A 26,050-nucleotide genomic window follows, 5' to 3' on the forward strand; every position below is an offset into this window, starting at 1 on the left:
CTGCTACCTGGGAATCACGCAGTCTGGCCACAGATCTCTAAATTGGTTCAAAAGCCTCCCTCTTCAGAAGCACTTATCCCTCTACATAATGAATTTCCCAGCCCTAATTAATGCAAAGAAAGGGATGATATACAGTTCCCTGTTGCTTTAAGTCACAGCTAGTTAGACACTTTGAGGGAAGAGCAGCCTCTAGCTAAAGGGTCAGATAAGCTAAAAATCAATATAAGCCACCACTTCGAATCTTTTAAATCACCACCTTCCCTCCCCTGACCATCCCTGAGCCAGACAGACCCCTGCAGTGGGCATAGAGCAACCACCAAGCCTGCAAATGACCATCCATTCAGGCTAATATTCAAAGAGAGATCATCTCCCATCCAACTTCTGATTCTTAATCACCCCCCACTTCCCTCCCCTCCAAAAGAAAAAAAAAAAAAATCTCTGGGAGCAATCAGACAGCCAAGAGCAAGGGAAATAACCTCAGGACATCCAACAGAAAGAATAGAAGGGAGACGCCAGACGAGCTATTAGCAGAAGTATAACACCTTGGAGGTGAGTGTCTGGTCCTTCCCCACAGTGGTCAAACCCACCTGGTTATGTCACTGCCTATAATCCCTCTGATGTCTGGAGTGATGTAAAAGTTACAAATCTGGAAGTACCTAAAAGAGGGTTATGAGAATGGTGAAAGGGAGCAAAATCATGGTATATGGGAAACCACTGCCTAAATAAGGAAGACACGTAGCTACCCTACAAATACCTCAAGGGCTGTGGCCCACAGTCTCTGTGACTCCAGAGTGCAGAAGTAGTGGTGGGGTGTTAAGAAACCTCTGGAAACAGAACTGGCTGCTCAGGGAACAGTTACATCCCTCTCCTGGGAGGAAGCTAGGTGGCGTGGAGCCCATGAGAGCCTCAGAATGGGGGCTGGCCGCAAAAGTCCCTTCTAGCCCATTGCCCATCACAACAGGGCAATGCCAGAAACCAGGGTACTGGGGTCCATTGCCCCTCAAAGGGCGGGGGACACAGCACCATGGCTCACATATCTATTCTGAAAGTGGCTGGGGAAGGCAGAAGGAAGAAGCTAAGTAAAGCACAATGTATTTTCTAGCACAGCTCCCCGGACCCAGCTACTGGGCTATTAGAAAAGCTGGCCTGGTACTGAGGTTCCAGACAGGAGCTTCTACTCAAGACTCAGAGTCTCCCAAACCAAATTCTTCAAGCTGGGCTCTGGGGACCAGGGGATGTCAGGCAGGGAAGGAGGCTATCTCTCCCGCCCGGTTTAGGAACTGCTCGTTTTTTGTTGTTTCGGGTTACGGGGGGTAGGTGCCGAGCAAGACTGCCCCCCTTTCAGCTTCTCTTTTTTAAAAAAGACAAAGGAGAAAAACAAAACAACCAAACACCCGTAGCCCAAGCCCAAGTGTGCACTGTGGGCGGCCTACATGAGCTTCCTTTATCCAACCACAAAAAGGCATCAGTGGAACCAGCGAGGGGCCCTGGAACGGCCTTTCCCAGCAAGGGCCTGCTCCTCCGTTGAGGTTAGCAGTTAACCAGGGGCCGGGAGCCGCGGGGCCAACAGACCGAGCCCCTCTTACACAACGCGGCCCTTATCTCCCCGAGCCGCTGTCGTTCTGCAGACACTGCCTCGGGCTCCAACCACAGCCCAGACTGAGCCACGGGAGATACCGGCCCTTGGCTCGCTATCAGGGAGGCAAGCGGGGCAAGCGGGGCGACGGACGGTTAGGCTGAGCTCAGACCTTCCTTCAGTTTTCTATTAAAAGAGAGTCAGAGAGCCAGTAACAGTCTGGCTGGTCAGCTTCGTGGTGTCATTTCCTTTGATCCCACGGCTGGCGTCCCCTCTCCCCAGTCCCCCTCCCTCTCCCAGGCCCTCTGCCCACCGAGGAGAGACGGCAAGGGTCCATCTCCTGTCATTTCATCAAATCTCGGCAGACGCCGGATACGAGACGAAGGAAGAGGGGCTGATGATCACCCGCCAGACTGATATATATATATATATTTTTATCCAGACTGATTCTTGAAGGCAGAAACAGAGCCGGGGTAGCAGGACATAGGTTGCCAGGACGCAGGTGGACCAAACGATCCGCGTGGAGAGCTCGCACCGCGTTGCTCTCCTTCTCAAACGCCTTCCAAGGCACCCAACTGCCCCAGGATAAAGTCTCCAAACTAACAACAGTTATACTCATTGAGCAACTACCTTGTTCCAGGCACCGTGCAGAATGTGTTACCTGCATTATCTGAAATCCTCAGGCTAGCCCCCGTGATATCCCACATGATAACCCCACCGTAGGGATGAGGAAACCACGGTGCACAGTGTTTCAGGCATGTGGCCAAGATCAGAGTTTGCAAGTGGCAGCATGAAAATCTGCCCTCAGGTCTGCCCACATTCTCGTCACCCCTCCACCCTGCCTTGTCCCCTCCCCTGGTCTGGCATTTTCTTGGCACTTGCATCTGACCCCAACCTACCATTCCAGTATTAATCACCCTCATTCCAGCCAAAGGAAGTTATACTACCCAGGATCCTAGCATTTATCACAATTGCAACGACAGAAACGCTAGCTATATCTCCCTCTCCCCCATCCAGAAAGCCCCACAAGGCCAGAGGCTCTGTTTTTCTCTTACTCCCCACTGAATTCCCAGGGCCTAACCTGATGGCCACCACACAGTAAGTGTTCAACAAATTCTTTCAAATTAAAAATGAGGGACTTCCCTGGTGGTCCAGGGGTTAAGAATCCGCCTTCCAATGCAGGGGACACGGGTTCAAGCCCTGGTCCAGGAACTAAGATCCCACATGCCGTGCAGCAACTAAGCCCGCGTGCCTCAACTACAGAGCCTGCACACTCTGGAGCTGACCCACCACAACGAAAAATCCCACATGCCTCAGCGAAGATCCCGAGTGGCGCAGCTAAGACCCAATTCAGCCAAAAAAATAAAATTGATAAATAAAAAAATATTTAAAAAAATGAATCCCTCTAGGTGGAAGGCACTTCATCTCTGAATTGCCTTGGGTTTTTTCTGTATATCTAACATAACCTTTCCATTTTCTACTTTCTCTCACAGGTATCAACATACACATATACATTTTAAGTATTAGCTCCTCTCTGCTCAAATTATAAGCTCCTCAAGGGCAAGTCCCAGGTCTTATGAATACTTAAACCCCCAGCAGTGCACTGCCGGTAAAACTAAAGGACTCAGTGCACATCAGTCCACTGAGGCTGAGCAGTACAGAGGTTGGTTAACAAGTACCCCACGAGGCCCGTCACCATGCCAAAATCCACCCAGCATATCCAAAGATCTGAGACTGCTCTCAAGTTAGACTCTATTCTTATCTCCTCCTTGGTGGAAGCGGGGAGCAGACCTGGGCAGTCACAGGGAGGTTTGTGAAGGAATGTAGGCAGGGAATGAGAGATATGGTTCTAGTCCTTACTAATTTGCTGTGTGACCTTGGGCGAATCACAGAGCCTCTCTGGGCCTCCACTTATCCCACCCTAAATGAGCATGTTGAAATAAACAATTTTATGGGCTCTTCCAGCTCTAACAGTTTATGATTCTTGGTCACCTTGAGAACCCACAGCTGCAAAGCAGGTGGAGAGCTCTGAGTGCTTTCCCTCAACAGGTGATGAGAAGACGGATGAAGTCGGGGGCACGCAGAATCCCCCCCCCCTTGCACTATTCCTCAACCTTCCCAAAATAAACAAACCCCAGGGAGTGAATAAGCCAGTCCATCTCATTAGGAAGCATGACAGCCAGGATCTGAATATGGATCGGAAGTAAATAGAAGGGAGAAAGCAGATACCGAAAATGGATTTTCAATAACTAACTTCCCTCTGGTTAGACCTGAATTTTTTCCCACATATGTATTCTTTCACAGATCCAGTTTGGGAGCATTCAAATTAGCACAACCTGGCCTTGAATACTGGGCAAAACACATAGTAAGCATTTCGCTTTTATTTATGCCATCAATGGTTTCAATAGAATCACTCATCCTTCCACTTTAACACTCGGTTCTAATATGGTTTACTATAAATAATGCAGAGAGTGAGGAGAGAGAGGGAGAGAGAGCCTAAGCACCGTGCCCCTGCTCAGCCAGGTCACCAAAGATCCAGACTGGACAATCCCAAGGTGAATCTGAGCTCAACTGACAGCCCAGGGGTGGTTCCCACGGAGAGGAAAGACAAATATTCCTCCCTCCACCCTCCAGGTGTTCAGGACAAGTAAGATTGTTAGAAAAGGGGACTAATCACGCTGAGGATGTGCCGGGTACCAGGCGAGGATTCTAACACACAAGCTCCTTTGACCTGCCAGAGCCTTCCCAAGAGATAAAGTCGGGATTCACATTCAGGCCCGCAAGCCTCCTGTGCCTACCCCCTTGGAGGGTATGTGTCAGCACTCGATCCATCCTTCCTGACTCCAAGTCACACTGACACGTGGTGGTCTAGACTTTTTAACACCAGAAGTGCCTCTCGGGAGCCCAAACTCACAGGAGGCCAAACCACAAATGCAGAAACACACCAGCCATGAGAGGAGTCCGCCCCAGGCCCAGGGGTGGGGGGTGGGGGGATCAGTGGCGGCGACTCCTTCTGGGACAGCGGTTGGAAATCACAAGCCCCTTGGCCTTGTTCACCTCCCACCCAAAGAAGTAAGGTCAACAGGCACCCCCGGGGCTGAGCTGACAAGCCCTCTCTACACACTCTTTCCAAAAATCTACCTTCAGAGTCAGCCCACGGCCACCAATGTCATCACACACTATATTCACCAGATTTGGCACGGAATTACTTTGACCATTTCCAAAAGTCAAATCTACCCTCCCGAAGCACAAGGCAAAAGAATGTAGCACATGGGGCTTCCCTGGTGGCGCAGTGGTTGAGAGTCCGCCTGCCGATGCAGGGGACACGGGTTCGTGCCCCGGTCCGGGAGGATCCCACATGCTGCGGAGCGGCTGAGCCCGTGAGCCATGGCCGCTGAGCCTGCGCGTCCAGAGCCTGTGCTCCGCAACGGGAGAGGCCACAGCAGTGAGAGGCCCGCGTACCACAAAAAAAAAAAAAAAAAAAAAAAAAAAAAAAAAAATGTAGCACAGACTTTCGAAAGGATTCCGAAAGATTTCGAAAGTGCTTGGGGCCGTGGCCCCATCACAGGATTAAGTGATCACTCATTAGATACGAAGGCTTCTTTAGAACGGCAGTAGCACTTCACAAATGGAGACCTTTATATTCACAATGCACTCAACTTATTCACCTATTATTTCACCTGCTGGCTGCTAGCACAGGGTCAGTACTATCCTCAGTTTAGCAGTGCCCAAAACAAAAGATTTCACTGGTTCCTTTCATAGTTGCTCCCCTGAGCCAAAAGAGCAGGTTCGGAAGCTCAGTAGTGCCCGTTTGCAAAGTACCTTCACTGTGTTATGCACTTTATAATTTTTTTTTTTTTGGCCGCACCTCATGGCTTGTGAGATCTTAGTTCCCTGACCAGGGATCGAACCCGGGCCCACAGCAGTGAGAGCGTCCAGTGGCAACCACTGCACCACCAGGGAATTCCCTCTTTATACATATTTTATTCACATAACCACCTAAAAGGTATTAGCCACGTATTTTTTTACGGAACAAGGAAATGAGGGCTCAGAAAGGCCAAGTAACTTGTTCAAGGTATGCAGTTAGTAAATTCTGGGGCCTGGATTTTCATCCAGGATGCCTCACTCTGAAGCCTGCGCTCTTCCATCACTGCACACCGTCCCTGGAAACCGCCGTAACATCCCAGAGAGCCTCTTCCCTCACGTGAGGAACCGTCATCCCCACCCCAATTCCCGGGCTGTATTTCAGTATCTTTAGCATCTCCCGGACTTTGGGCTCACTGTTTCAACTTCCCAGTAAGTCTGTCTTGGTAGATACCCCCTGCTCTAAAGAGCACCCTCCGTGATCTGCAAACATTACAAGGACATCAAAACAAAGCTATCAGTTGGGTTCCTAGCTTTAGCAGCCAGTCCAAACTCTTTTGTTTGATTCTCAGACAGCTTATTGACTAGGTGATGGGGTCAGAAGTTTTCTTTTCACCTAGCTTCTTCCGGAACCCGGCGCTCTGCTTAAAGAAGCAAATTCAGGGCAGGTGGGAAAAGTCCACCCATTTAAGATTTCAGATTTACATATTTTTTGTAAGCACACATTACTTATCGGCCAACAACCTGTGGGAGTGGGAGAGGATTAAGGGAGAAAACAGCAGGAACTGAAGAGGCAAAGATTGCCTACACCCTTTTCCCCCTTGTATGAACACAGGCGTGGACAGCCCACTCAGCGAAATGTTCGCAGAGGCTGCGTGTCCACACAAAGGGGGAGAAAAGTAGGGGAGGGCAGGAAGCTGAAAAACTGTGTGATACATGCAGCTGCTGTGTTTTACAAGATACCTGTTTTCTGCCATCAGGTACCTTCACACATCTCCACCCCAATCTGAAAGAGGGTCCTGGCCCCCCACCTGGTCTCTCCTTCCGAATACCACCCCTCACCCTGACCCCAACAGTTTATCTTTGCATATTGGAAAAACTGGCATTTATCAAGTAATCTACTCCTCATAGATTGTTAAACAGACCACAGGGGTTATCAGTGGAGTTGATATAGGAAGATAAACAGCAATCTCTTATGCAAATAGCACTAAGAATGGGGGACTGGCCACAGAACAAACTCGGAATTTAGGAGAACTCGGATCTGAACACTTTTCCTCGGTTCCAACCCTGGAAACCCACAGGAACCTGGAGAAGATTCCCTGGGTGGATTTGCCTCTCCCTTTCTGCAGGAAGAGGCAGGTGTGTGCGTTGGTCCAACCTGCTCTGCAAGAGTGGTGGCTTCGTATCTGACCAATAGAACTCTCTGTGGCCACAAGCTTCTCCTCCTTGCAACAGCCGTTTCATTTTTCTGGGATTCAGACCCACTGGAATGTGCTTTGTTCAGAAAGGGAGAAAAAGGTATTCTCCAAGGTGGGAGTAGGGGTCAGAGAGCAGCAGGGGAAAAAATCCAAGGAAAACCAGGAGTTCTGGGTTCTGAGACCCCATCCACATGACCAGGAGATACGTGCTGCCCCTGGACTCTACAGACCTGCCTCTGCCCAGCAAGAAGTGGGTCCAGGTGGCATCTTTTCAAATCCTTCTCATTATTTTAAGGGCAAATTCACATCAAGCACCAAGAGGCGAGTGGCTCCAAGTGACAAAAGAATTGCACTCGGACGGGGCGGACGGAGCAAGCTGCTTCTCACACCAGGCTGCGGGCTGGGGAGGGGGAAAATGGGAGAATGACAGAATCCAGGGCTGGCCAGAATGAAAGCCTGAATGGAATAGGCTAATTTACACAGGAAGTAAGCACTTACCAGACCCTTCATCTCAACACACAAAACCCTCCGCCATATCTGGAAGCAATTACATCCAGTTAACATGATCTGCTTGCCACTAAAATTAACTGCAAACAGAAATATTTTTCACTTTTGCAACAGGGGATGCCAAGGTTTGGCCTATCCCCCCCCCTCGAGCCATTGAATCTGGCTGCTGGGGAATATTTAGCAGCTACTCAGCTCAAAAAACAAAACCCACTCTGTAGCTGTCAGGACACAAAAAGTAAAATAGTGGATAATTATGAAGGGGGGAGGGAGGGGGAGCGGTGGCAATGAAAACCATTGTGCTAGGAATTGAGGAAGGGGCCAGCACTGGGCCCTAAACGGGTCTGCAGTGCTTGCGAGTCCAGCCCTGGTTTTCCACGTTCAACTTCAAGGAAAGAAAAATGTTTTTAGAGTCACTCGATTTAGCAGCGGCTTCACATTGTTTTTAGGTGCCGTCTTTATCCCTTCTGCCAAGGGGACGGGGGTGGGGTATATAGGGAGGTAGACTCAGAAATGTTAGCGGATCCTTAATTTAGCAGAGCATCGAGGGGACAACTGTCACGATTTCACTTGTGCAGCCAATCCCTACTCTGTGAACGCCCTCAAAGCAGCTTTCACCTGCTCGCAGAGGGGCAGGAGCTGCTGTTTATTTGAAAGGATGCAGAGAGGGCTGAGCGGGCGAGAAGTACCTCCTGAGGGTGTGTATGTGCCCAGCGATGAGCCAGGGTCCCATTCCCCAAGACTCCAGGTCCAGCTGCCGCCACCGCTGACCACGTCTCTCCTTTACTCTTTGCCCCCATCCCCGTAGTCGGTAGGAACTTATTTTTATTTCTCCTTGAACTACTGTCAACGATGCCATAAATGCCAGAGACAGAGGGACAGCTTTGTTTTGAAGTTCCTTCAGGAGGTGTCCTGTCCAAGCCCACCCCGTACAGGCCTACCCTTTCTTGGCGACACTCAGTGTAGTTCACTCCTTTGTCACCAGGGGCCTTTAAAACAGGCAGCGGCAGCAACAGCAGCAAAAGTGATGCATCCTTTTGCCAGACAACACACAAACGTCTCTTCTCAAAAAGTCAGGCCAAAGTCCCCCTCAAGAATGAGGTCAAACGCTGCTATTTTCCATGAAAATCACATTTAGAAACATTACTCACGGGCTGAAAAATACAGAAGAAGCAGCCACCTAAGTAAGTAGTCTTTCCGTAAAGATTCTAGGCTGTGATGAGGGGGAAAATGGTCTTGATGGGCGAAAAGGAAAAAATGTGCTCTGCCATTCTTTTCCATTTAAAAAACCATTTTATGATGAGAATAAAGGAAACGCACATCCTTTCCAACACTGTGCCCTGAGACCATGCCACGTGCACGGCCCTGGGTGTCCCGTGTGCACCGTCCTATGAACAACATCATGGCAGCACGGATGGAATTGACTTCCTCGCAATGAGGAAGCAGGTGGGTAGGTTTCTACCGCGGAGCTCCAAACAGGCAGAGGATAAATTCAAACCCAGGTTCCACTGCAGACGCGACGCCTCCCAGCTTCCCACCGTTCTGCAGGCAACAACCTCCCTCACGACATCCAGACACTCCGGGAAGGCAAAAGCGAGCAAAGTATCCTCCCCTGAATCCCACAGACGACCCCGGCCAGCATGAGGGGCTCCGTCCTCTGCCCCAGGCACCTAGGCACACACCCTCAGCTCCGTCACCACACAGCCGTCCAGGCATGGAAATGGTTAAGTCGTTCTCGGTGAATAAATCAAAAGTTCAAGGCTGCAACATACCACAGTGATTCCCTCTTTACATATGACAAGAACCAGAGAGAGGCTGAAATCCCAAGCATCCTGAGCGGGGTCTCCCCGGCCCGCACAGGTTATGCTGCCAGGGTCAGGGCCGCGGACCTTTAGCGGCAGCATTCATTTCCTGAACAGGACAAGTTCTCCTGACCATAAAGCTAATAGGAACTTCCTCGCATGGCGAGCTCCGGCTGACAGGGCTACTTGTCACTGGCCACGCAGGAGGAGAGCGCTGGTTCCCATTAGTGGGTTATGATGCCAGGTGCTACTAATAAGGGACATCGGCAAGAAACAAGAGCCTGCTAAGTTGTCTCTCCAACTCTGGAAGTAATCAGGCCTGGGCTTCAGGGCTGGGAAGGGGCCTTCTTTAAAGAGGAGGGCGGGGGGAGGAGGGGGCTTTAGCTACGGTAGACCCCCGGCAGCATCTAACCTGCTGAACGGCCTAAATAAATACATTTCAAACAATCCCTCCACTCTTCCCCCAGCTACCATAAAAGACTCCCCCAAATTAACACTCATGATGTTTCTCCCCCAGCGCTCCGGGCCTGATGGATCACCGAAGGCCATTACGGTCGGCCACATCTGCTTCTCACTATGGCAAGGAGAGTTGTGCCAGCAGGCCTAATGGCATTAAGATTACAACGTTCCCCTAATCCACTTAGAGACCGATGCCAGGCGAGGGTGGCTTGGGGCTTGGAGTGAGAGGTTCCCTTGTCAGGCCAGGTCACAAGAGAAGCGGGAAGCAAGGGAGGCGGCCTCACATGTGAGTCCCTGCTGTGTGCTCTATGTTACATGGTACCTCATTTAACATGGTTGAATCACATTGAGAGGTAAGGCGCTAACCTCACTTCACTGAAAAGGAGCCTGACGGTTCAGACAGGTGAAGCCATCTGCCCAAATTCACAGTGAGGCGTTAGCATTCAAACCCAAGTCTACCTGAGATGGGTCTTCGTGCCTCTGCCCTATACACCTTGCCCCCTGCAAAGACAGGGGTGATGGTGTGGGTCTCATTCTTAGCATGCCTGGTGTATATGTCCTTACTTATCACCTGGGGGGATCTAGAGGGCCCTGAAGAGGGGAGACCTCTAAACACCACTTCCAACTGGCACACACTCCTCTGCCCACCAAAATTTCTGTGACTACATCTTCTAATAATTTCGCCAGTAAGGCCCCACTGTTTCAGGAAGTTCTTTCTCTTACCTAACCTGGATTCTTCCTGCTGCAAAGCTGAACACAATCTTTTCCTGCTCAAGAAAATCAGGTCTTGAGGACAAGAACCGAAAGTGAGCTAGGAATATGGAATGAAGCAGGTTTCTGCGAGTTCTTAGCCGAAGTTTCCGTGCTGATGATAAAGTACCGGATCCCCTCTTTGCAGCTGCAGAGATAAGCCTCATGTAGTCAAAACCCAACCAGAGTTTTTCCAGACTGAGCCAGCATAATAAGGACACGGGGGCTTTTAAGGGGAAACAGTAGAAAGGGGAATTTCTGATTATGCTGGCATGAAATTAACGGCATGGAATTTTTATTTTTGTAAATGGTTTTTTTTTTTTCTCTCCCTTTTTCTGTTTTTGGAGTCAGCATAAAAGGCCTCTATCACTGGAAGCTGGTCTGTCTCTCTGTATGTCTGTAAGAGATGATGGACCCATGTGGCCCCAGCCCCCAAAGACACAAACCCTTCGAGGTAAGCTGCACTCTCCCTCCCTCCTTTCAAGCCACCGGAGGAAGCCAGGAGGCCAGAACTGGCCAAGCGATGAGCCTCCTGGTCAGCAGCTGCAGGGAACATGAGTTGGTCCTTCCTGTGTCCCTCCTTCCCTTTGACTCCATCAGGGGCTGAAAATCCAAGCAGGACATTATGGAAAGAACCATGAACATGAAGCCAGAAGACCTGGGCACAAACCCTGGTGCCACCCTTCACCGACTTACCAGGGACCAGTCCATTAACCTCTCGGGCTTCCCTCTGCCCATCAGGGAATGGGAAACGAATATCCACCCTACAGGGCAGCTGGAGGGTTTGAGAAGATTCTGACTATGAATGCACTTAGCACAGAACCTGACACATATCAAGCACTCAAAGCGACGTTTGCTGAATCCTCCCTCAGAAGCATCCTGCACTGTGGGGTGGGAAAGGACAGGGGTTCTGGAACACGCCGCATCCACAAGCTCAGACTTCTCTGGGCGAGAAGGTGTTTGTACTCTCCTCCGTCTCTGCCCCGACCACGGTGATTTGCTGGCCTGACCACGTGCACAGGCAATAGGACACTGCATCAGTGAGCCACCTCGGCATTTGGAACTGATGACCATGGAGTGCTGCCTAGCTAAATTTAAATGAGGGCTAGAATGACTCATCAGGCTTCAGGTCAATGGGACAAAGAGTACCCTGGCCACCGTGCTACAAAAGATCAGCTTTTGGGGGAAAATGCAGGTGCTCACTGTGAATCAGCTCTAAACACACGGAGCCAGAGGCAGCGGTTCTTAGGTGCTGGATAAACTGACAGCTCTGGGGGAAAGCAGGACCTGAACCAACACGAACACAAATTTTACCCTGCGCTGCCAGCTTCACACCAACAGTGGCAGCAAAAATACAACAGCAAACATTGACTTTCTGCCATCCTTCCTTGCACGCGACAAATATTTACTGATTAATTCCTGTAACAACCCAGTGAGTAGGTACTGTTATTATTCCCATTTTATAGACGGAGCAAACAGGCACAGAAAGTTTAAGTCATGTAACCATAGTCACACCGCTGGTAAGTGGTGAAATCGGGATTCTGACCCAGATAGTCTAATTTGCTCAAAATGCCCATTTACTATGGGAAAAACATGGGGTTGGAGGTGGGGGAGAGGGGATGCCATGATAAATTTTCCTTTCTAACAAAATAACTACCACCGAGTCAGGCTTTTCACCTAAAGCCACCAAAACAGAACTTGACTAAGAACACCTTTACTTAACGTGGAAAATTCCAGAACCCTCCAGTGGGCAAATTGAGGCATGCCTGTATTCATTTAGCAAGACTTTTATGTCTCACACGTGGGCCTTCAGTTGGACTTGTTTTAAAATCATTAATTTTTAAAAATTAAAATAACAGGAAATGTTTTTCCCCTGAATTAGCAAGAAATCAGAGTTGTGAATGGAGTTTTGATTTTCACAGTTTAGGATAATCACTATTTTAACGAGTCACAAATAGTTTTCCTAGAACAAGCAGGAGGGAAAAGTATTGCTGAACTAAAGCTTTCTTCCCCTTTCCTTCCAGCAATTAGCAGCTCTAACCAATAGTGACAGCAAATTAAAATGCGACTTCTCACCGAGATGAAAGAGCAGGCAACTTTATTCCATTAGAAAGAAAATAAAAGACCTCATCTTCAAAATTTCCAAGAGTTCGGTCTAGATCCCAGACGAGTCAGTAACCCTAAGCAGGTTAAAGTATTAAAAAACCAAGTCAGAGCAGACAAAATCAAATCAAACTGACCCCCTATTTTAGGTGGCTGACTGCCAAACCAGAGCAAAATCCAATTAACCAAAAGGGCTTCATGAAGATGTAAGTGAGTGCAGAAGGGGCGAAAGGAGAACTTTTTTCAGAGTTCAACGATCCAGAAATAGCTCATCCAAGTGCCTGGTTTTACAAACGAAGAAGTTGAATAAGCTCACGATGAAAAAGAGACCGACAACAGTGACAGAGCTGAAAAACAAAAAATACAGAGCTGAGTGTAGAGGCCCCACCTCCAAAATGGCAGGACACACCATCACAAAGCCATCTTCTTCTCTTCACAACCAGTGACCTCTCCAACAGACTAGATTTCCAGAAGCCCACGAGCTTATAAACTTAAGTCATTCATCATGCCCCAAAAGGATACTTCCTGGAAATAGAAATGGTTTCAGAAAGGATTTGGGCAAATCTGTGAATGACAGAGCAGCCATAAATAGCTATTAAGAGAAGTTGGGCTCCACCTGACCTTTAGGATTGACGTCAAGGAACAGAGCTGTAGCCTCCAACGGTGGTATCTTAGGGATGGTGTTGGCACCCAAAGACTAGGTCAGATGGATCTGACCCAGAAGAGCAATGCCATGTGCTTATATGGCCTTATATGGCGGAGCACCCAGGACTGTGAATTAGAAGGCAAGCCGAGCTCCTGGCTCTAGCCATTTATAGCTATGTGACCTTGGGCATGTCACTCACTCAAAGCTCATTTTCCTCATCTGTAAGTTGGGGCTGATAACGGTGACAATCCCTTACCCAAAACCCTTGGGGGCTTCAGAAATCCAAACTGTTCAGATTTTAGAAAGGAACTATGGGGACTGTAATGTTCACCAGTCCCAGAGGAGTCCAGGGAAGCACTCTAATCAAACACATTAATATTTTTGCGGCAAAACATATGAATATTCAAAATAGGCAGGATAAATATAGCCTCACATCAGTTCAGATCAGGTTTTGCTACTAAATGAGTTTGCTGCAAACTTACACAAAGCCTTTTAGCTTTCAGAGCTTTTCAGACTACATCAACACAGATATGGAATGAGGGACCTGCATCCCCTGAGGGGAGGCTGTGAGGTTAAGAGAGATAAAGTCATGAAAGCTGCTTTGCAAAGGAAAAAGTAGAACCACCAATAAGAGGCATTATTAATATTCCTGCTGTTGCTATCATTATCCCACTGCATACTCTTTTCCAAATAGAATCTCATTTGACCTCAGAGGTGCCTAAAGCTGGCAGAATGATGAGAGAGGACCAAGAGTTCAGGGTAGCTTCTAAATTCCCCGAGTGGCCTAAGCCAAGGTCAACGGCTATTGATCCTCTACATGGTCAACCACTGAAAACCGAGCAGCTGGCCACCTGAAAGAGGTCAAGGCAAAGGGCCAGGCAGAACCCTGACATCTCAGCAATGAGGCTCATGCACCCTAGGGCTGGCCCTGGGAAGCCTCTGAGAAGGGCTGCACACCTGAGTGGGGGAGCCAGGCTGAGCCCACCCACGTGGTTCCTGAGCATCCCTGCAAGAACCAGGCAAGAGTTCCTACTGTGTGTGTGCAGGATACACACTGTAGCTGATCCAAGGGCTTGTCTGTAAAAGATCCAGAGGCTCCTGGGAAAGCAGATCCCACTCTGATTCTGCAGCACTAAATTCAGAAACATATTAAGACCAAGCTATATGAGCCTGGGGAGACTGAGGACCATGAGGGCTGTGTTGACACTTAAGTCAACCACAGATCCCCGTGATCTTATCACATGTATATAACTCTAAGGAGAAGGTGCACCTGGCCTGGTAGAGCTGGTCCCTAGATCAGATCCAGACAAGGCTCCATGCAGAACAGGCCCAGCCTTTCAGGGAGAGAGAGACAGAACAGAGACTGAGTCTAGGGAAGGAGAGTCCAATCTTCCTGATGTGACCCTCCCTCCCTCAGACACTACCCTCTGTAACATAGGCCCGCTGGGATGGTTTTAGGGTCCAGCACTTACTCCTGCATCTGCCTGGATAGATCTGCTCATCTAGCAGGACTTCTGATTGTTCTGACTGCCTTCTGGATCCTTTAGGCAGGTAAGCCCTGTGTGATTTACCCAGAGAGCATCTCTGTGGGCTTTCCATCAATCCATGGCTACATGTGACGTTGCTTTTACATCTCACCATGCACTGCAGGGACCACAACTTTATAAAGTTTCATTCAAACTGTCTGTTGGGCCAGCAGGCTCCCCTCTCACCAGCTTGGGACCAAGTCGTGAGGAAAGCTACTGATGGTTTGTTGTGGAATCAAACCCTCCTTCCTGCATCCTTTCCTAACACTCTCCCCTGCCTTCCTCTCCATGCCCTTCTCCCCCCACACCAAGAAGAAAGACAACAATAACTAGCAAGTACCTAACCTTTACCTACCAGCCTACTGGCTTAACAACAAAGTAAAATAAATCCTGTAGCCTGTTATTTCAACATGTTCATCACTGTCATATTCACAGCCAATTCCACAGCCTCCTGACATCAGATCTCCCACTCCGATGGCTCTGTCTTGTTTTTTGTGTGTGTGCTACGCTGGGACTTGTGATGTGGGGGAAGGAACAGAGAGCAGTAGGAAATCGGGAAGTCTCTGCTTGTCTCTCAGACCTTAATCCTGGAGGTCTGAGAGACAGGGAGAGAGGAAAAGTCTCCCCCAAAAAAGCACACCCGATCAGGAGCCAGGGGCTGCCCGTCAGAGCGAGGGCGGAGTGCACACGGGAACATTCTCTCCACCCTTGACTTCCTGAGACCTCACAGCTCTCCATCCAGGGCACAGCCCCAGGCTCCAGCTTCTTGGGCTGCAGCAGCCTACTTTCCACCCTCAGTCAAAAGCACAGTCTCCATGTCAGCAGCCCACAGCGTGATGCCAAGGACGCCAGGACTGGCGGCTTGCCATCACAAGCTCACAAGGACGGGGATATCCTCAGCACTGCCTCACAGCCAACTCAACCCATCGATGGCAGTGCTGTGGACACTACACACTAGAACACAGAGCCAGGTGGGGTGATGCAGAGATGAGACCCAGGCGAGATGAAAGTCTCAGGGTCTCTTCCTCACCCTCCTGGTTACTAAGTGCCAGTCACAGCTCCAGGGATTTCTGGATGTTACTTCGTTAATTCAGCATCCCACCCTACAGACCACCTGCCTTTTAAAGAGGCTAAAGAAGGCTACATAACGTTGCCAAGCCCTCCCTGCTCTATATGGCTAGTTCTGCCACCCATGCTCTGACGGGGTAGACCACAGCCAGCCCTCCACCTCTCCCCAGAGGAACAAGGGTCCCACAGAATGGGAACTTGGAACCCCTGGGAGAGTAATAGCTTTTGCAGCCCTCTCAGGTAAAAAGAAGCAAGCAAGACCCAACAAGAAGCCAGAAAAAAACCCTGCTTTCCAAGGAACAGGGGCTGGGAGAAATGGGTGAAGGTAATCAAAAGGTACAAATTTCCAGTTATAAAATAAATAAGCCCTGGGGATATAACACACAACATGATGACTACAGTTAACAATACTGAAGTACATATATGAAAGTTGCTAAGAGAGCAGATCTTAAAAAAGTGCTCAAGGAAAAAAAATTCCTATGTACGGTGATGGATTTTAACTAAGTCGTCTTATCATAGTGATCATTTCATAAAATATACAAATATCAAATCATTACATTGTATACCTGAAGCTGTTACATGTCAATTATACCTCAATTTAAAAAATTACTTTCCTGGGACTTCCCTGGTGGTCCAGTGGCTAAGACTCCACGCTCCCAATGCAGGGGGCCTGGGTTCAGCCCCTGGTCAGGGAACTAGATCCCACATGCCACAACTAAGAGTTCGCATGCTGCAACTAAAGATCCCGCATGCCGCAACTAAGACCCAGCACAGCCAAATAAATACACAAATAAATAAATATTTTTAATTACTTTCCACTGTACCCCATTTCTCATAGCACATAACTGAAATAATTCACATCCGGAGAAGATGATCATCTATCTGGTCAAGTTTGGGGAGAGGGTTTCCTCTTTAGGAAAGTTTGAGCAAAAACAAACACAACCTCGGTCTATTTCTGAGCAGTACAAGCATCACGAAGACACACCTTAGTGGCGGTTACTTTTCGTACCCGACCGGAAAAGGATCGGCTATGTTTAGCTCAGCAGTACTTTCCACAAGGTAAGTCTCAGAGCCCCCCCATGAAGCGGTGTTGGAGCAGGTTCCAGCTCAGCTTGGAGTAATCAGATGACCGCCAAATGCCTCCACCTCCATGCCCCCAACCCCTCTCCTTCACACTCCCTCCTGAATGGCCAACAGAAGAATGGGGGGAGGGTAGAAGAGGGCAAAAGTGAAGAATCCACCCAAGATCAGGAAAACAGCAGGCAAGAGGGTGTGCAGGGAAATGTTATCACAGATGGCAAGAGAAACTGGACTTCTTGACACCATTCGCCCGACCCAGGAACCCAGGGTAATGTGATGGGTATATCCTTATGACAGATGCAGATGAACACCAAACTCACTACAGGTTCCCTCTGTGCTTACTCCGCTTCTGATAAGCAATTTTCAAAACCCTCTGTTCTGTAGATACGATCCTCTTCGGGACTGATGACTCCAAGAGGCAGCCAAGAGGGTTAAGACCTGAATCTGAATCCAACTCTGCCTCAGTGTCTATATGACCCTGGGAAAAGGTCTTAGTACCTTCCTATGTAAGAACGTCATCCACCTGGAAAAACTGCTGTAACAAAAACGTGACTCCATGAAAAGCACTTGAACCAGGCATGTCATGAAAGCTATTTCACAGAGAAAGAAACAGAAGCCAGAGGGAAGCCAATGCTGGCCCAAAGTGGTATTTAATTCAATGTGAGAAGGGAGGGTTAAGAATAAGGCTGCATGCTGCAAAACAATGTGTCTCCTACCCATCCTTCCCCCTTGAATTTAAATCAACTCCCTCGAAATGTGTTTACAGGGACAGAGAATGAGAAGGGAGAGGAAGCAATGTTCCTGGTGATGAATGTTCACCAGGAATGACGTTTGGAACCTGCAGCTGCTCTTGTGATCTAAGCAGCCTCCAGCCCCTCCCATCCTCCAGAGCTGCCTTGGCAGGAACCACCACATGGGAGCTCAGGTACCTGAAACCTGGCTACGTGGCCAGATCCAGGCCATGGGCCCTTCCTCCTCACCCCACTTCTCCCTCCCTCCACTTGATGAGTCACCCCAGGCAAAGGACAACAGACCCAACAGCAGGAAAAGCAAAATGGGAGCCCAAAGGCAAAAAAGAGAGGAAACAGCACAGGGAATGCCCTGGCAGTCCAGTGGCTAGGACTCTGCACTTTCACTGCTGAGGGCGTGGGGTTCAGTCCCTGGTCGGGGAAGTAAGATCCTGCAAGCTGCTTATGGTTTCCTTTGCTGTGCGAAAGCTTTTAAGTTTCATTAGGTCCCATTTGTTTATTTTTGTTTTTATTTCCATTTCTCTAGGCTGCACAGCGTGCCCCCCAAAAAAACAAACCAATAAAATAAAATCATATTTTTTAAAAAAGAAACTGGGCGTGTAAGTTCCCCAGTGCTTAGGAAAGACTGAGGTCCCCTCGCCACACCTGAAAAGTGTCCCCCTACAAGTTGTTTTTTCGCAAATAGCAAAGACAACAGAGGAGCCAGGCCCCAGGCCTCGGGAATGGCTGCGTATGAAGGCAGGGTCAAGGCCAGAAATTCAGGGTCAGGGGGATGGGTACAGAGGGGCCTACCTGTGCTGCTCCACGGCCTCGTTGTCAGGAAGCTCCACCCCGCAGACGCTGCACTGTTCCCCGACAGTGCGGCTCTCTGCCTTCATGCCCACCGCCAGCTCCCCCAGCTTGCTGAACAGCTCCCTCTGGATGAAGCCCTGGGGCAGCAGACCCCCGTAGGTGCTGAAGTCCATGGAGACGGCCAGGGTGGGCTGCACATGGAGGCCCGAGGTCACCGAAGACGGCATGCTCAACACGGCATCGGCCTTGTGGTTGGGCAGCACGGAATAGATGCCCAGGTGTTTCTCAGCGGGGGGCGCGGGGGGCTCCGGTCGGCCTGGGGGACCCTGGCCAACCTCGGTCAGAGGTGGCAGCTGCTCGGCGCTCTCCTCACGTCCGTAGTGCAGCTCTCTAGCGCTGGTGATGACGCTGCTCCGAGTTGGGGTCCCGGGGCCCTCCTTGCCCCTTTCCTCAACCTTGTCCCCCAACCCGGCTGAGACGCTAGACTCGGCTGCCCCAGGGCTGTCCTGGCCGGGCACCTCATCCACCTGCATCATCTCCGGCTTCACCTCGGCCACCGCAGGGTGCCGCCCAACCCCAGCCAGAGTCGGCTCCTCAGGCCTGGCAGGCAGCTGAAGAGCCCCCTGCAAGAGAGACTGTCCTATGGTCATCAAACTGTCCACTGCCGCCTTGGTGGGGCTCATGGCGGAAAGGCCAAACGAGGTGGAGACGGAAGGGCTCTGGTCCACCATGGGCCCAGGGAGGCTCTGAGCAGCTACGCTGGCGTAGCCACTCTCCTCGCTGGAATGCTTCGAGATGAAGATGTTCTTGAGGTACCGAGCCTTCCGGTCCTCTTCCTCCTCGGCCCCACCGTCCGCCATGGTTGCCTCCGTGTCATTGTCGTCTGAGGCCTGGATGGTCTCCAGGATCTTCAGGCACTGCTCCTCCAGGTACTCAATCTCCAGGATCTCAGCTGCGTAGAGCAGGTCATCCAGGTCCTCCGCCTTGGCCTGCAGCGTGGCCGTGTATGCATACTCCAGAATCTGCTGGAAGGTCTTTGGAGAGAGGAAGTCCAGAGTATAGTGCTGGCTATTGCGGTGGAAGAGGATCTCAAACATCTTGCTGGTGCAGGCCAGCACAGTCCGGTGGGCGTGGAACTCCTGGCTGTCCACCATGATGACCACATCGCACAGCGTCCCGGCCAGCCGCATCTGGTTGGCCTTGCAAAGGAGCCCCGTGGGGTGGCTGGGGTTCTGCAGCTGGATCATGCCCATCTTTGTCAGATCCATGGTGCTCCCCGAGGCTTAGGCATGAGGCTCTCTTTCCTTCCTGGCTCTGCGTGGCAGGGCAGGCTGGGTTTCCTGGGCCAGTGGACAGGGCTAAAGGGGAAGAGGGGGAAAGAGGCAAAAGAGATGCAAGGACAAAAGGAAGATCAGTTAGTGTCCCGAAAAGTAAGAATTCAAACACTAGCACCTCCCCCAAACCTGCAGCAAGACAGTCTTGGAGATTTTAATGGAGGGGAAGTGGCTTCCAGGCCCAGGGATGATGAGAGTCAAGAGAAGGGTCTGCTACAGCACATGCCTAACTCACTGCTCTACGACATCTGTTAGATGAAGTAAAATGAAAATTACAATAGAGTCTTGTGAGTCTTGGGCTTTCTTTAAGTCTGAGGGTGGGGGGCTCCCATGCAAAGCCAACACTGATTATGAGAAGTTGCCCAGCACTTAATTTAAAAGAATAAGAATTTAACCCCTTCCTCTAGTCAGTGTAAGCACTCAGTTTCACTCTCAACACCCTGTGCAGCAAACCTCATCTTGGAAACAAAGTTTTTCTAAATCCTGCCTCACCAGTGGTAGCCCCAGGAGCAAAACCCAGCCTAGCTGGGGCTAGCAGCCTAGAGTCGCAGCCCACAGAAATCTAAGGGCAAGGTTCTCCTCCTCCAGCCCACCTCCTCACCCTCAGCCAATGCCTTCCTGGACCTCTGTCCTTCTACTCTTCTCAGAGCTGCACAGGATTAATGAACCCATGCCCTGACCACCTCCTTAGGCACTAAGAGAAAGACACACACATGACCCATGTACTAGCTTGGCTCACTTCTGCCCACTGCCCATGGGCACCTCAGAGTGATTGTGTGTGTAATCCAAAATCTCGACTGTGTGTGCATGTACCAGCCAGAAGGGGAGAGAGAGTTAATACATGTGCACACTTATATAATATGGCACACTTATCCCCTGCCCACAAGTGCCCAGTAGTCAGGAGGATCTGTAATATGTAGGCTAGGTCATGAAGGACCTATAGAGAGGTCCTAGGAAACATGCAGCCCTAAAGCCAGGAGTGCACATGCTGGGAACATGAACTCCAAGTGTACCCCACAGGCGCCCAAGAGTGGGCAAGTCCTGTAACCCGGAGCAGTAAGTGATACTGTTAATGGCTTGGAGGTGCGAGAAGTGATATTGGCACCAGCATCTATGATGTGAGTTACATTGAATATGAAGGGAAAACAGGGCTGGAGACAAAGGACTCTCCCAAGGCGCTGTTTGGGATCGGTAACAGGGCTCTGAGACTCACAGACCTGTCTAAAGAGTGTCAGAAAGACGTCACAGGCCCAGGTCCCTCCCAGCCTCTGCCTAGCTGTGGCCAATATTGCAGTGAAATGAACTGGGAACAACGCAGAGCAAGGGCTTTTGCTCACTCTTGGAACACTGCTGGCCTCCGCCCCCGAAAGGAACCCTATTGGCTCCAGAGCCACAAATCTTACTCGGAAAGGGTTAATAGGACGACTAATCAGGACACTTTTGCTCCCACCCTGGGGTGGGAACTGAGGCCATGGGGTGGGGGTGGGGCAAGGGGTGGGAGCGGTGACCATTCACCCGCGCCTTGCCACCATGCGCTTCCCCACAGACTTCGTGGTTTCAGAGAACTAGGAGGGAGCAATCGGAAGAATGTAAGCTGGGCTACCCGAATATCTCCCCCAAAACAAGCTCCGTGGGTCCTGAAGGAAATCAGGGTGCCCTGGTCAGCCGTCCCCGCCACCCGCGGCTCGGCGCCCGCGATCCGGCTGGCGCTGACTGCAGCGCCCAGCCCCGCGGCGCGGGAGAAAGCCGGCGCTAACCCGCTCGAGCTCCGGCGATCGATCGCGCTCTCACACTGCCCCCCACCCCGCGCCCCGTTCCCAGCCGTCCCCACGGAGGCTTGGAGACGACTTCAGCAAACTTGGGGAAGCAACTTTTCCGGGGAAGCCAGACGGCAAAGAGAAAGGGAGCCGGGCTAGGGAAGAGGGAAAGCGAAAGAGACCCGGACGAAAGGCAAGAGTCCGGGCGGGCCGGACGCCTGGGCGAGAGCGGCGAGAAGGTGGACCCGCCTCGCGGAGAAGTGGAAGCACAAAAGCCCGACAGCGAGTTGTGGGAGGAAAAGCGAGAAGGGATCCGCGGGCCCTCCCTCTCCGACCCTGGGCCATGACCCCAGAGAGCGACGGGCAAGGTCCCCGGCCTCAAGCTGGTGGCGCCAGCAGCCGGCGCGCCCGGCCCAGGCACGTTGCTAGCGTCCCGGGGAGCAGGCGAGCGAGTCGGTGCCGAGCGCCTCTGTGCGTTCCAGTGGGTCCGCGGGCCGGCGAGATAGTGCGCATTTCGAGCGCGTGTTCCAGGGACTGTGCGAGCGAGCTGCCGGCGCGCCGGGGTGGGAAAGGCATCCCGAACGCATCAGGTGCAGAGTCGAGCACCCACCGAGCGCGGCCGGGAGCGCACAGCGAGCTCCGGCGCCACGGCCGGTCCAGCCGAGAGCCGAGGAGGGCCCGGAGCGCTGGAGACACTCCAGCGCTCCGCCACGGAGCCCCTCCCTCCAAAACCGGGGGGATTAAGTCCAATCAAGAAAAAAGAGCCCACCAGGTTTTTCAAAGAGAAACAAAACCCAAGTGACTCCCAGTCCTGCTCCCCTGGCACCCAGATCCACTCCTCGGATCCTCCGATTCTAGCTTCCCAGCCGATGGGCGAATAAACACACAAATAAACCACAGCCCTATCTCGCGCCCGCGCACCGGTCGGCATACATATGAGCACCCACCGGCTGCCGGCTCCTCCACCGGCCCCTGGTGGTACAAAGCCTCCTGATTCCCAACCCTCTGCTTGCGCCCTCAGGCCCCGCAGACCGCTCTGCCTCCCACCTCTCACCCCGACCGTGCCCTGGAGCGGAAGGGCTGGGCAGGCAGCTGCGCCCAAGCTGACAGCCGGGGCTCCCCCTTCTAGCCGACCCCCAACCGCCGCTGGCGACGGCTGCGGCAGCAGGAAGGGAACAAGCCGAATAAAATAAGGCACAAGCCCAGCGGCCGAGTGGCCGAAGCGAGCGCGCCCCTCAGACCTCTCCAGCCCCGGGGCGCCCCGGCGCGCTGCTATCGCTGGGCGGTGGGCCCCTCCCAGGCCCCCCACTCACCACTGCCGAGCCGGGCGCCGTGGGGTGGGTGTGCGTGCCTCTTGGGGGGGGTGTGCCTGTGTCGGGGGGGGTGTTGCTGGGGAACTGTTGCTCTCGGTATCACGGCGGCAGCGGCGGCATCGCCCGGCAGTTCGCAGTACCCGCTCTCATCGCCCTCCACTCCTCTGTGCTGCGAGGTTAGCAAATCACCACCGGCTGCGGCGCCTCCGCCGCGTCCCACGTCAACGCCGAGCCCCCTCCCCTACGAGGCCCCGGCGCCTCTCCATCTTTAGTGCTGGCGGCCGAGCCCGGCTCCCTGCCCACAGCTGCCCCCCTTCCCTCCTCCCTCCCCACCCCTCCCGCGCTGTCCCCGGGCTCAGCCCGCCCACCCCCCGCACTGGCCGAGCCGGCGCGCGCTCCCCGCCCCACCCCTCCCCTCCCCTCCCCTTCCCTCCGCTTCCCTCCGCTTCCCTCCGCTTCCCTTCCCTCCCCTTTTCTCCCCTCTCTTCACCGCGCGTCGCGCTCCAGGCTTCGCCTGACATCTAGCTGCTGCTGGGGCGCTGGCGGCCGCCGCTCACCGGCCAAGCCGAGAGGAAAGAAGGAGCTCGTGGAGAGGAGTGCCAGGGACTCGGAACCCTTAGTGGGGGCAGTGGAGGCGAGGGGCGAGGAGCAGCCCCCACCTGCAACCCCAGTTTTTTTAATTTCCACTGGAAACGGGTTTTCTTTTCCCCTGCTGCTCCAGACGCGGAGTTTGGTCTCCGGCTCCAATGTTTGCCCCATTCAGTGCGTGTCATCTCTCCTTTAACTTTTTCTCCGGGCTCCGGACGGCATCCCCTGTACCCCGACATCGGTTGTAAAAGGTCGCTTTCCCGGGCCCCAAGCCCAGGCCTTTTGTGACTCCGGGCCTTCTGAGCATCCAGATTAGCCTCCAAGTGCAGAGTTCGCGGGCCCGGGTGAACCCGGTGCCAGCGGGTGTGCGGGGATCTATGGTCGAGGGGAGACTCCCCATTTTAGCTGTCACGACCCCTGGAGGCCAAGGTCGAGTCCCGAGGGAAACTTTTCTCCCTCTCAGTCTTGAGCATTTCCTGGGCTTCGCACACACCCCCCCGCCCCCCCTCCCGGAACCTGGCTGGAAACAGTTCCCGAGAACTGCGGTCAGTCAGTTCAGGGCAAAGTCTTCAGAGGGCGAGTGAAAGCTTGAAAAAGCTTCAGGCCCCCCAAGTGCCTCCTCTCGGCCGGCCGCTCCACTTAAGAGGGTGGAGTTGAGGTCAGTAAGCCCAGGGTAGAGCAAGCAGAAGCAATGTGCCCTTCCGCGGGCTGCGGAGAGTGCCCCTTCTCTGCCCTTTCCCTGGAGCTTGGCAAAGGTAGGAGACAAGAGGTGGGAAACGCTCTTCTGGACACAAACCTTGACTGCCGGCTAAGGGCAGTCAAGGTTTGGTGGAAAGCGCCCTCCCTGGGTCTCCGGACAGTCAGCCCTGGAGGTCGTACAGTCTTAGCAACCCGGGTGGGTCTTCAGGCACTGAGTCCTGAGTCCCCTCCGTCAGTCCCTGACACGCGGGGTGGTTCAGAAGTTTCCCGCAAGACTCACGTATGATCGCATCCCGCTGTGCGCCTCTGGCACTTGCCCCAGACCAAGAGTCAGGCCCCAAGAACTGAAGGGTCATGGAAGGTGGCAGAAGCCAACTAGAGGCAAAAAGCCACTTCCAGCCTCACAAGGCCAGTTGGCTGGAGTTTACATGAGAACTGATACGTTTCACAAGAGCTGCTAATGGGGTTCGTCCCAAAGACAGGCGATTCCATCCCAGCAAACATCGCCCGTCTCCTGCTCGCAGGGAAAGTGCTCAGACCTGCAGGAGTTATGGGAGAGAGGAAGACCCGTGAGAAGCCACTTGAAAGTGAAGGAAGGGAGTTAGTTATCCTCTGATAGAAGAGAATACAGCAACGTCTAACAGGTGCCTGGGAACACCCAGTCCCTGGGTATTAGATTAACAATAAAGTGCAATCTATGAAAGGACTATTTTTCTAGCTAAGGTCTACAGTCTGTAAGAGGAAAGGAATTTAAAGAAAGTTAAGAAAGAACTGGTCTGGTAGTTGAGCGGTTAAGACTCTGCGCTTCCAATGCAGGAGATGCAGGTTTGATCCCTGGTCAGGGAACTAAGATCCCACGGGCAGTGCGGCGCAGCCAAATACAAAAAATAATAATAATAAATAAAAAAGAAGAAAGAACTGATCTGATAAACAGCAAGGACTTACTGTGTAGCGGAGGGGATTACAGTCAATATCTTGTAATAACCCATAATAGGAAAAATCTAAATATACATATATGTATAACTGAATCACTTCGCTGTACACCTGAAACTAATACAATATTGTAAATCAACTATACTTCAATTTTAAAAAAAGAAAGGACTGGTCTGCAAGGAGAGCAAGAGGAGAGAGATATAAGGAGAGAAGACAGTCCTAGAGCCTCACCAGGGAAATGAAAAGAAGAAAGAATCGTTAAACTGTTGCGCTTCTGCCTAGATGGTACCTGCTAAAGGTTGCTGCTTCGCTGCCCACATCCACCTACCGGCCCCTCCTGAGTGCAGTAGCAAAAGCACACAATTAACCCCTGATCTAATCTCCTATTAATCCTCAAATCAGAGAAAGGGAGACTCTCTGGAAACAATGGGAAAGAAAGAACCATCCCTCCATGGCCCTGGACTGCCCCCCTCCACCTCCACGCCATATTCACGCTATGTGAAAATCTCCCTTGCTTCATAAACTCAGCCCATTACAAAGCCCAGCCCTTGTTCGTAAGTGTTAAAGAGAGATTAATGCCCGAATTTAAGAGGTGGAGAAGGTAACAAATAGGAGGAAGGCAGGCAAGGCTATGGGCTGAGTGCCAGCATGGAGCTCCATGCATTTCCACTTAGCGCTGAAGGCTGGCTGCACAGCAGTTTGATAAGGTTTATTGGGCCCAGATAAGGCGGCGGCAGCTCCCCCACCAAAAGCTATGTCCTTGGGCCCCCGGAAGGCTGATGAGAATCCACAGTTCAGGGATTTCATAGGGCAGCACTTAAACCCACAGGATGGAAGATTACAACAGAAAAATGCTCGCTCTCTCATGTTTATATATTTGTAGTAGATTTTTTGGGGTTTGGGGTTTTGTTTTTTACTTTGTTTCCTGAAGGGTGTGGTAAGAGAAGGTGGGACATTCGTTTTGACAGATCCTAAAAATAGGATTTCAGTCTTACAGAGAGGTCATCTTGGAGACAGAAGGAGAGATGAGTTGACCTTTGGGTGGAATTCCATTGCTAAATCTTATTCCCTCATCTCCTCCTTTACTCA

The 26,050-nt window shown here is 51.7% G+C and overlaps 1 protein-coding gene across 7 annotated transcripts in view; it reads right to left on the reverse strand.

Moving 5' to 3' along the window:
* Window positions 1-24,329, reverse strand: part of ZBTB16 (zinc finger and BTB domain containing 16) — a 194,182-nt gene extending 169,853 nt beyond the window's left edge. For 2 of the 7 annotated variants that reach the window (XM_081240188.1, XM_081240182.1), the window contains exons 1-2: window positions 22,742-22,991; window positions 18,338-19,695 (exon numbers count right to left, since the gene is read on the reverse strand). In XM_081240188.1, coding sequence (XP_081096314.1) covers window positions 18,338-19,605 — 1,268 coding nt within the window. In that variant the 5' untranslated portion in view covers window positions 19,606-19,695; window positions 22,742-22,991. The other 5 variants (XM_081240187.1, XM_081240186.1, XM_081240184.1 and 2 more) reach the window with 5 other exon arrangements.
* Window positions 24,330-26,050: the final 1,721 nt, after the last annotated feature.

The sequence above is a fragment of the Mesoplodon bidens genome (genome assembly GCF_964165515.1).
Source record: "Mesoplodon bidens genome assembly, chromosome: 7".
In the NCBI taxonomy this organism is placed as follows: domain Eukaryota; kingdom Metazoa; phylum Chordata; class Mammalia; order Artiodactyla; family Ziphiidae; genus Mesoplodon; species Mesoplodon bidens.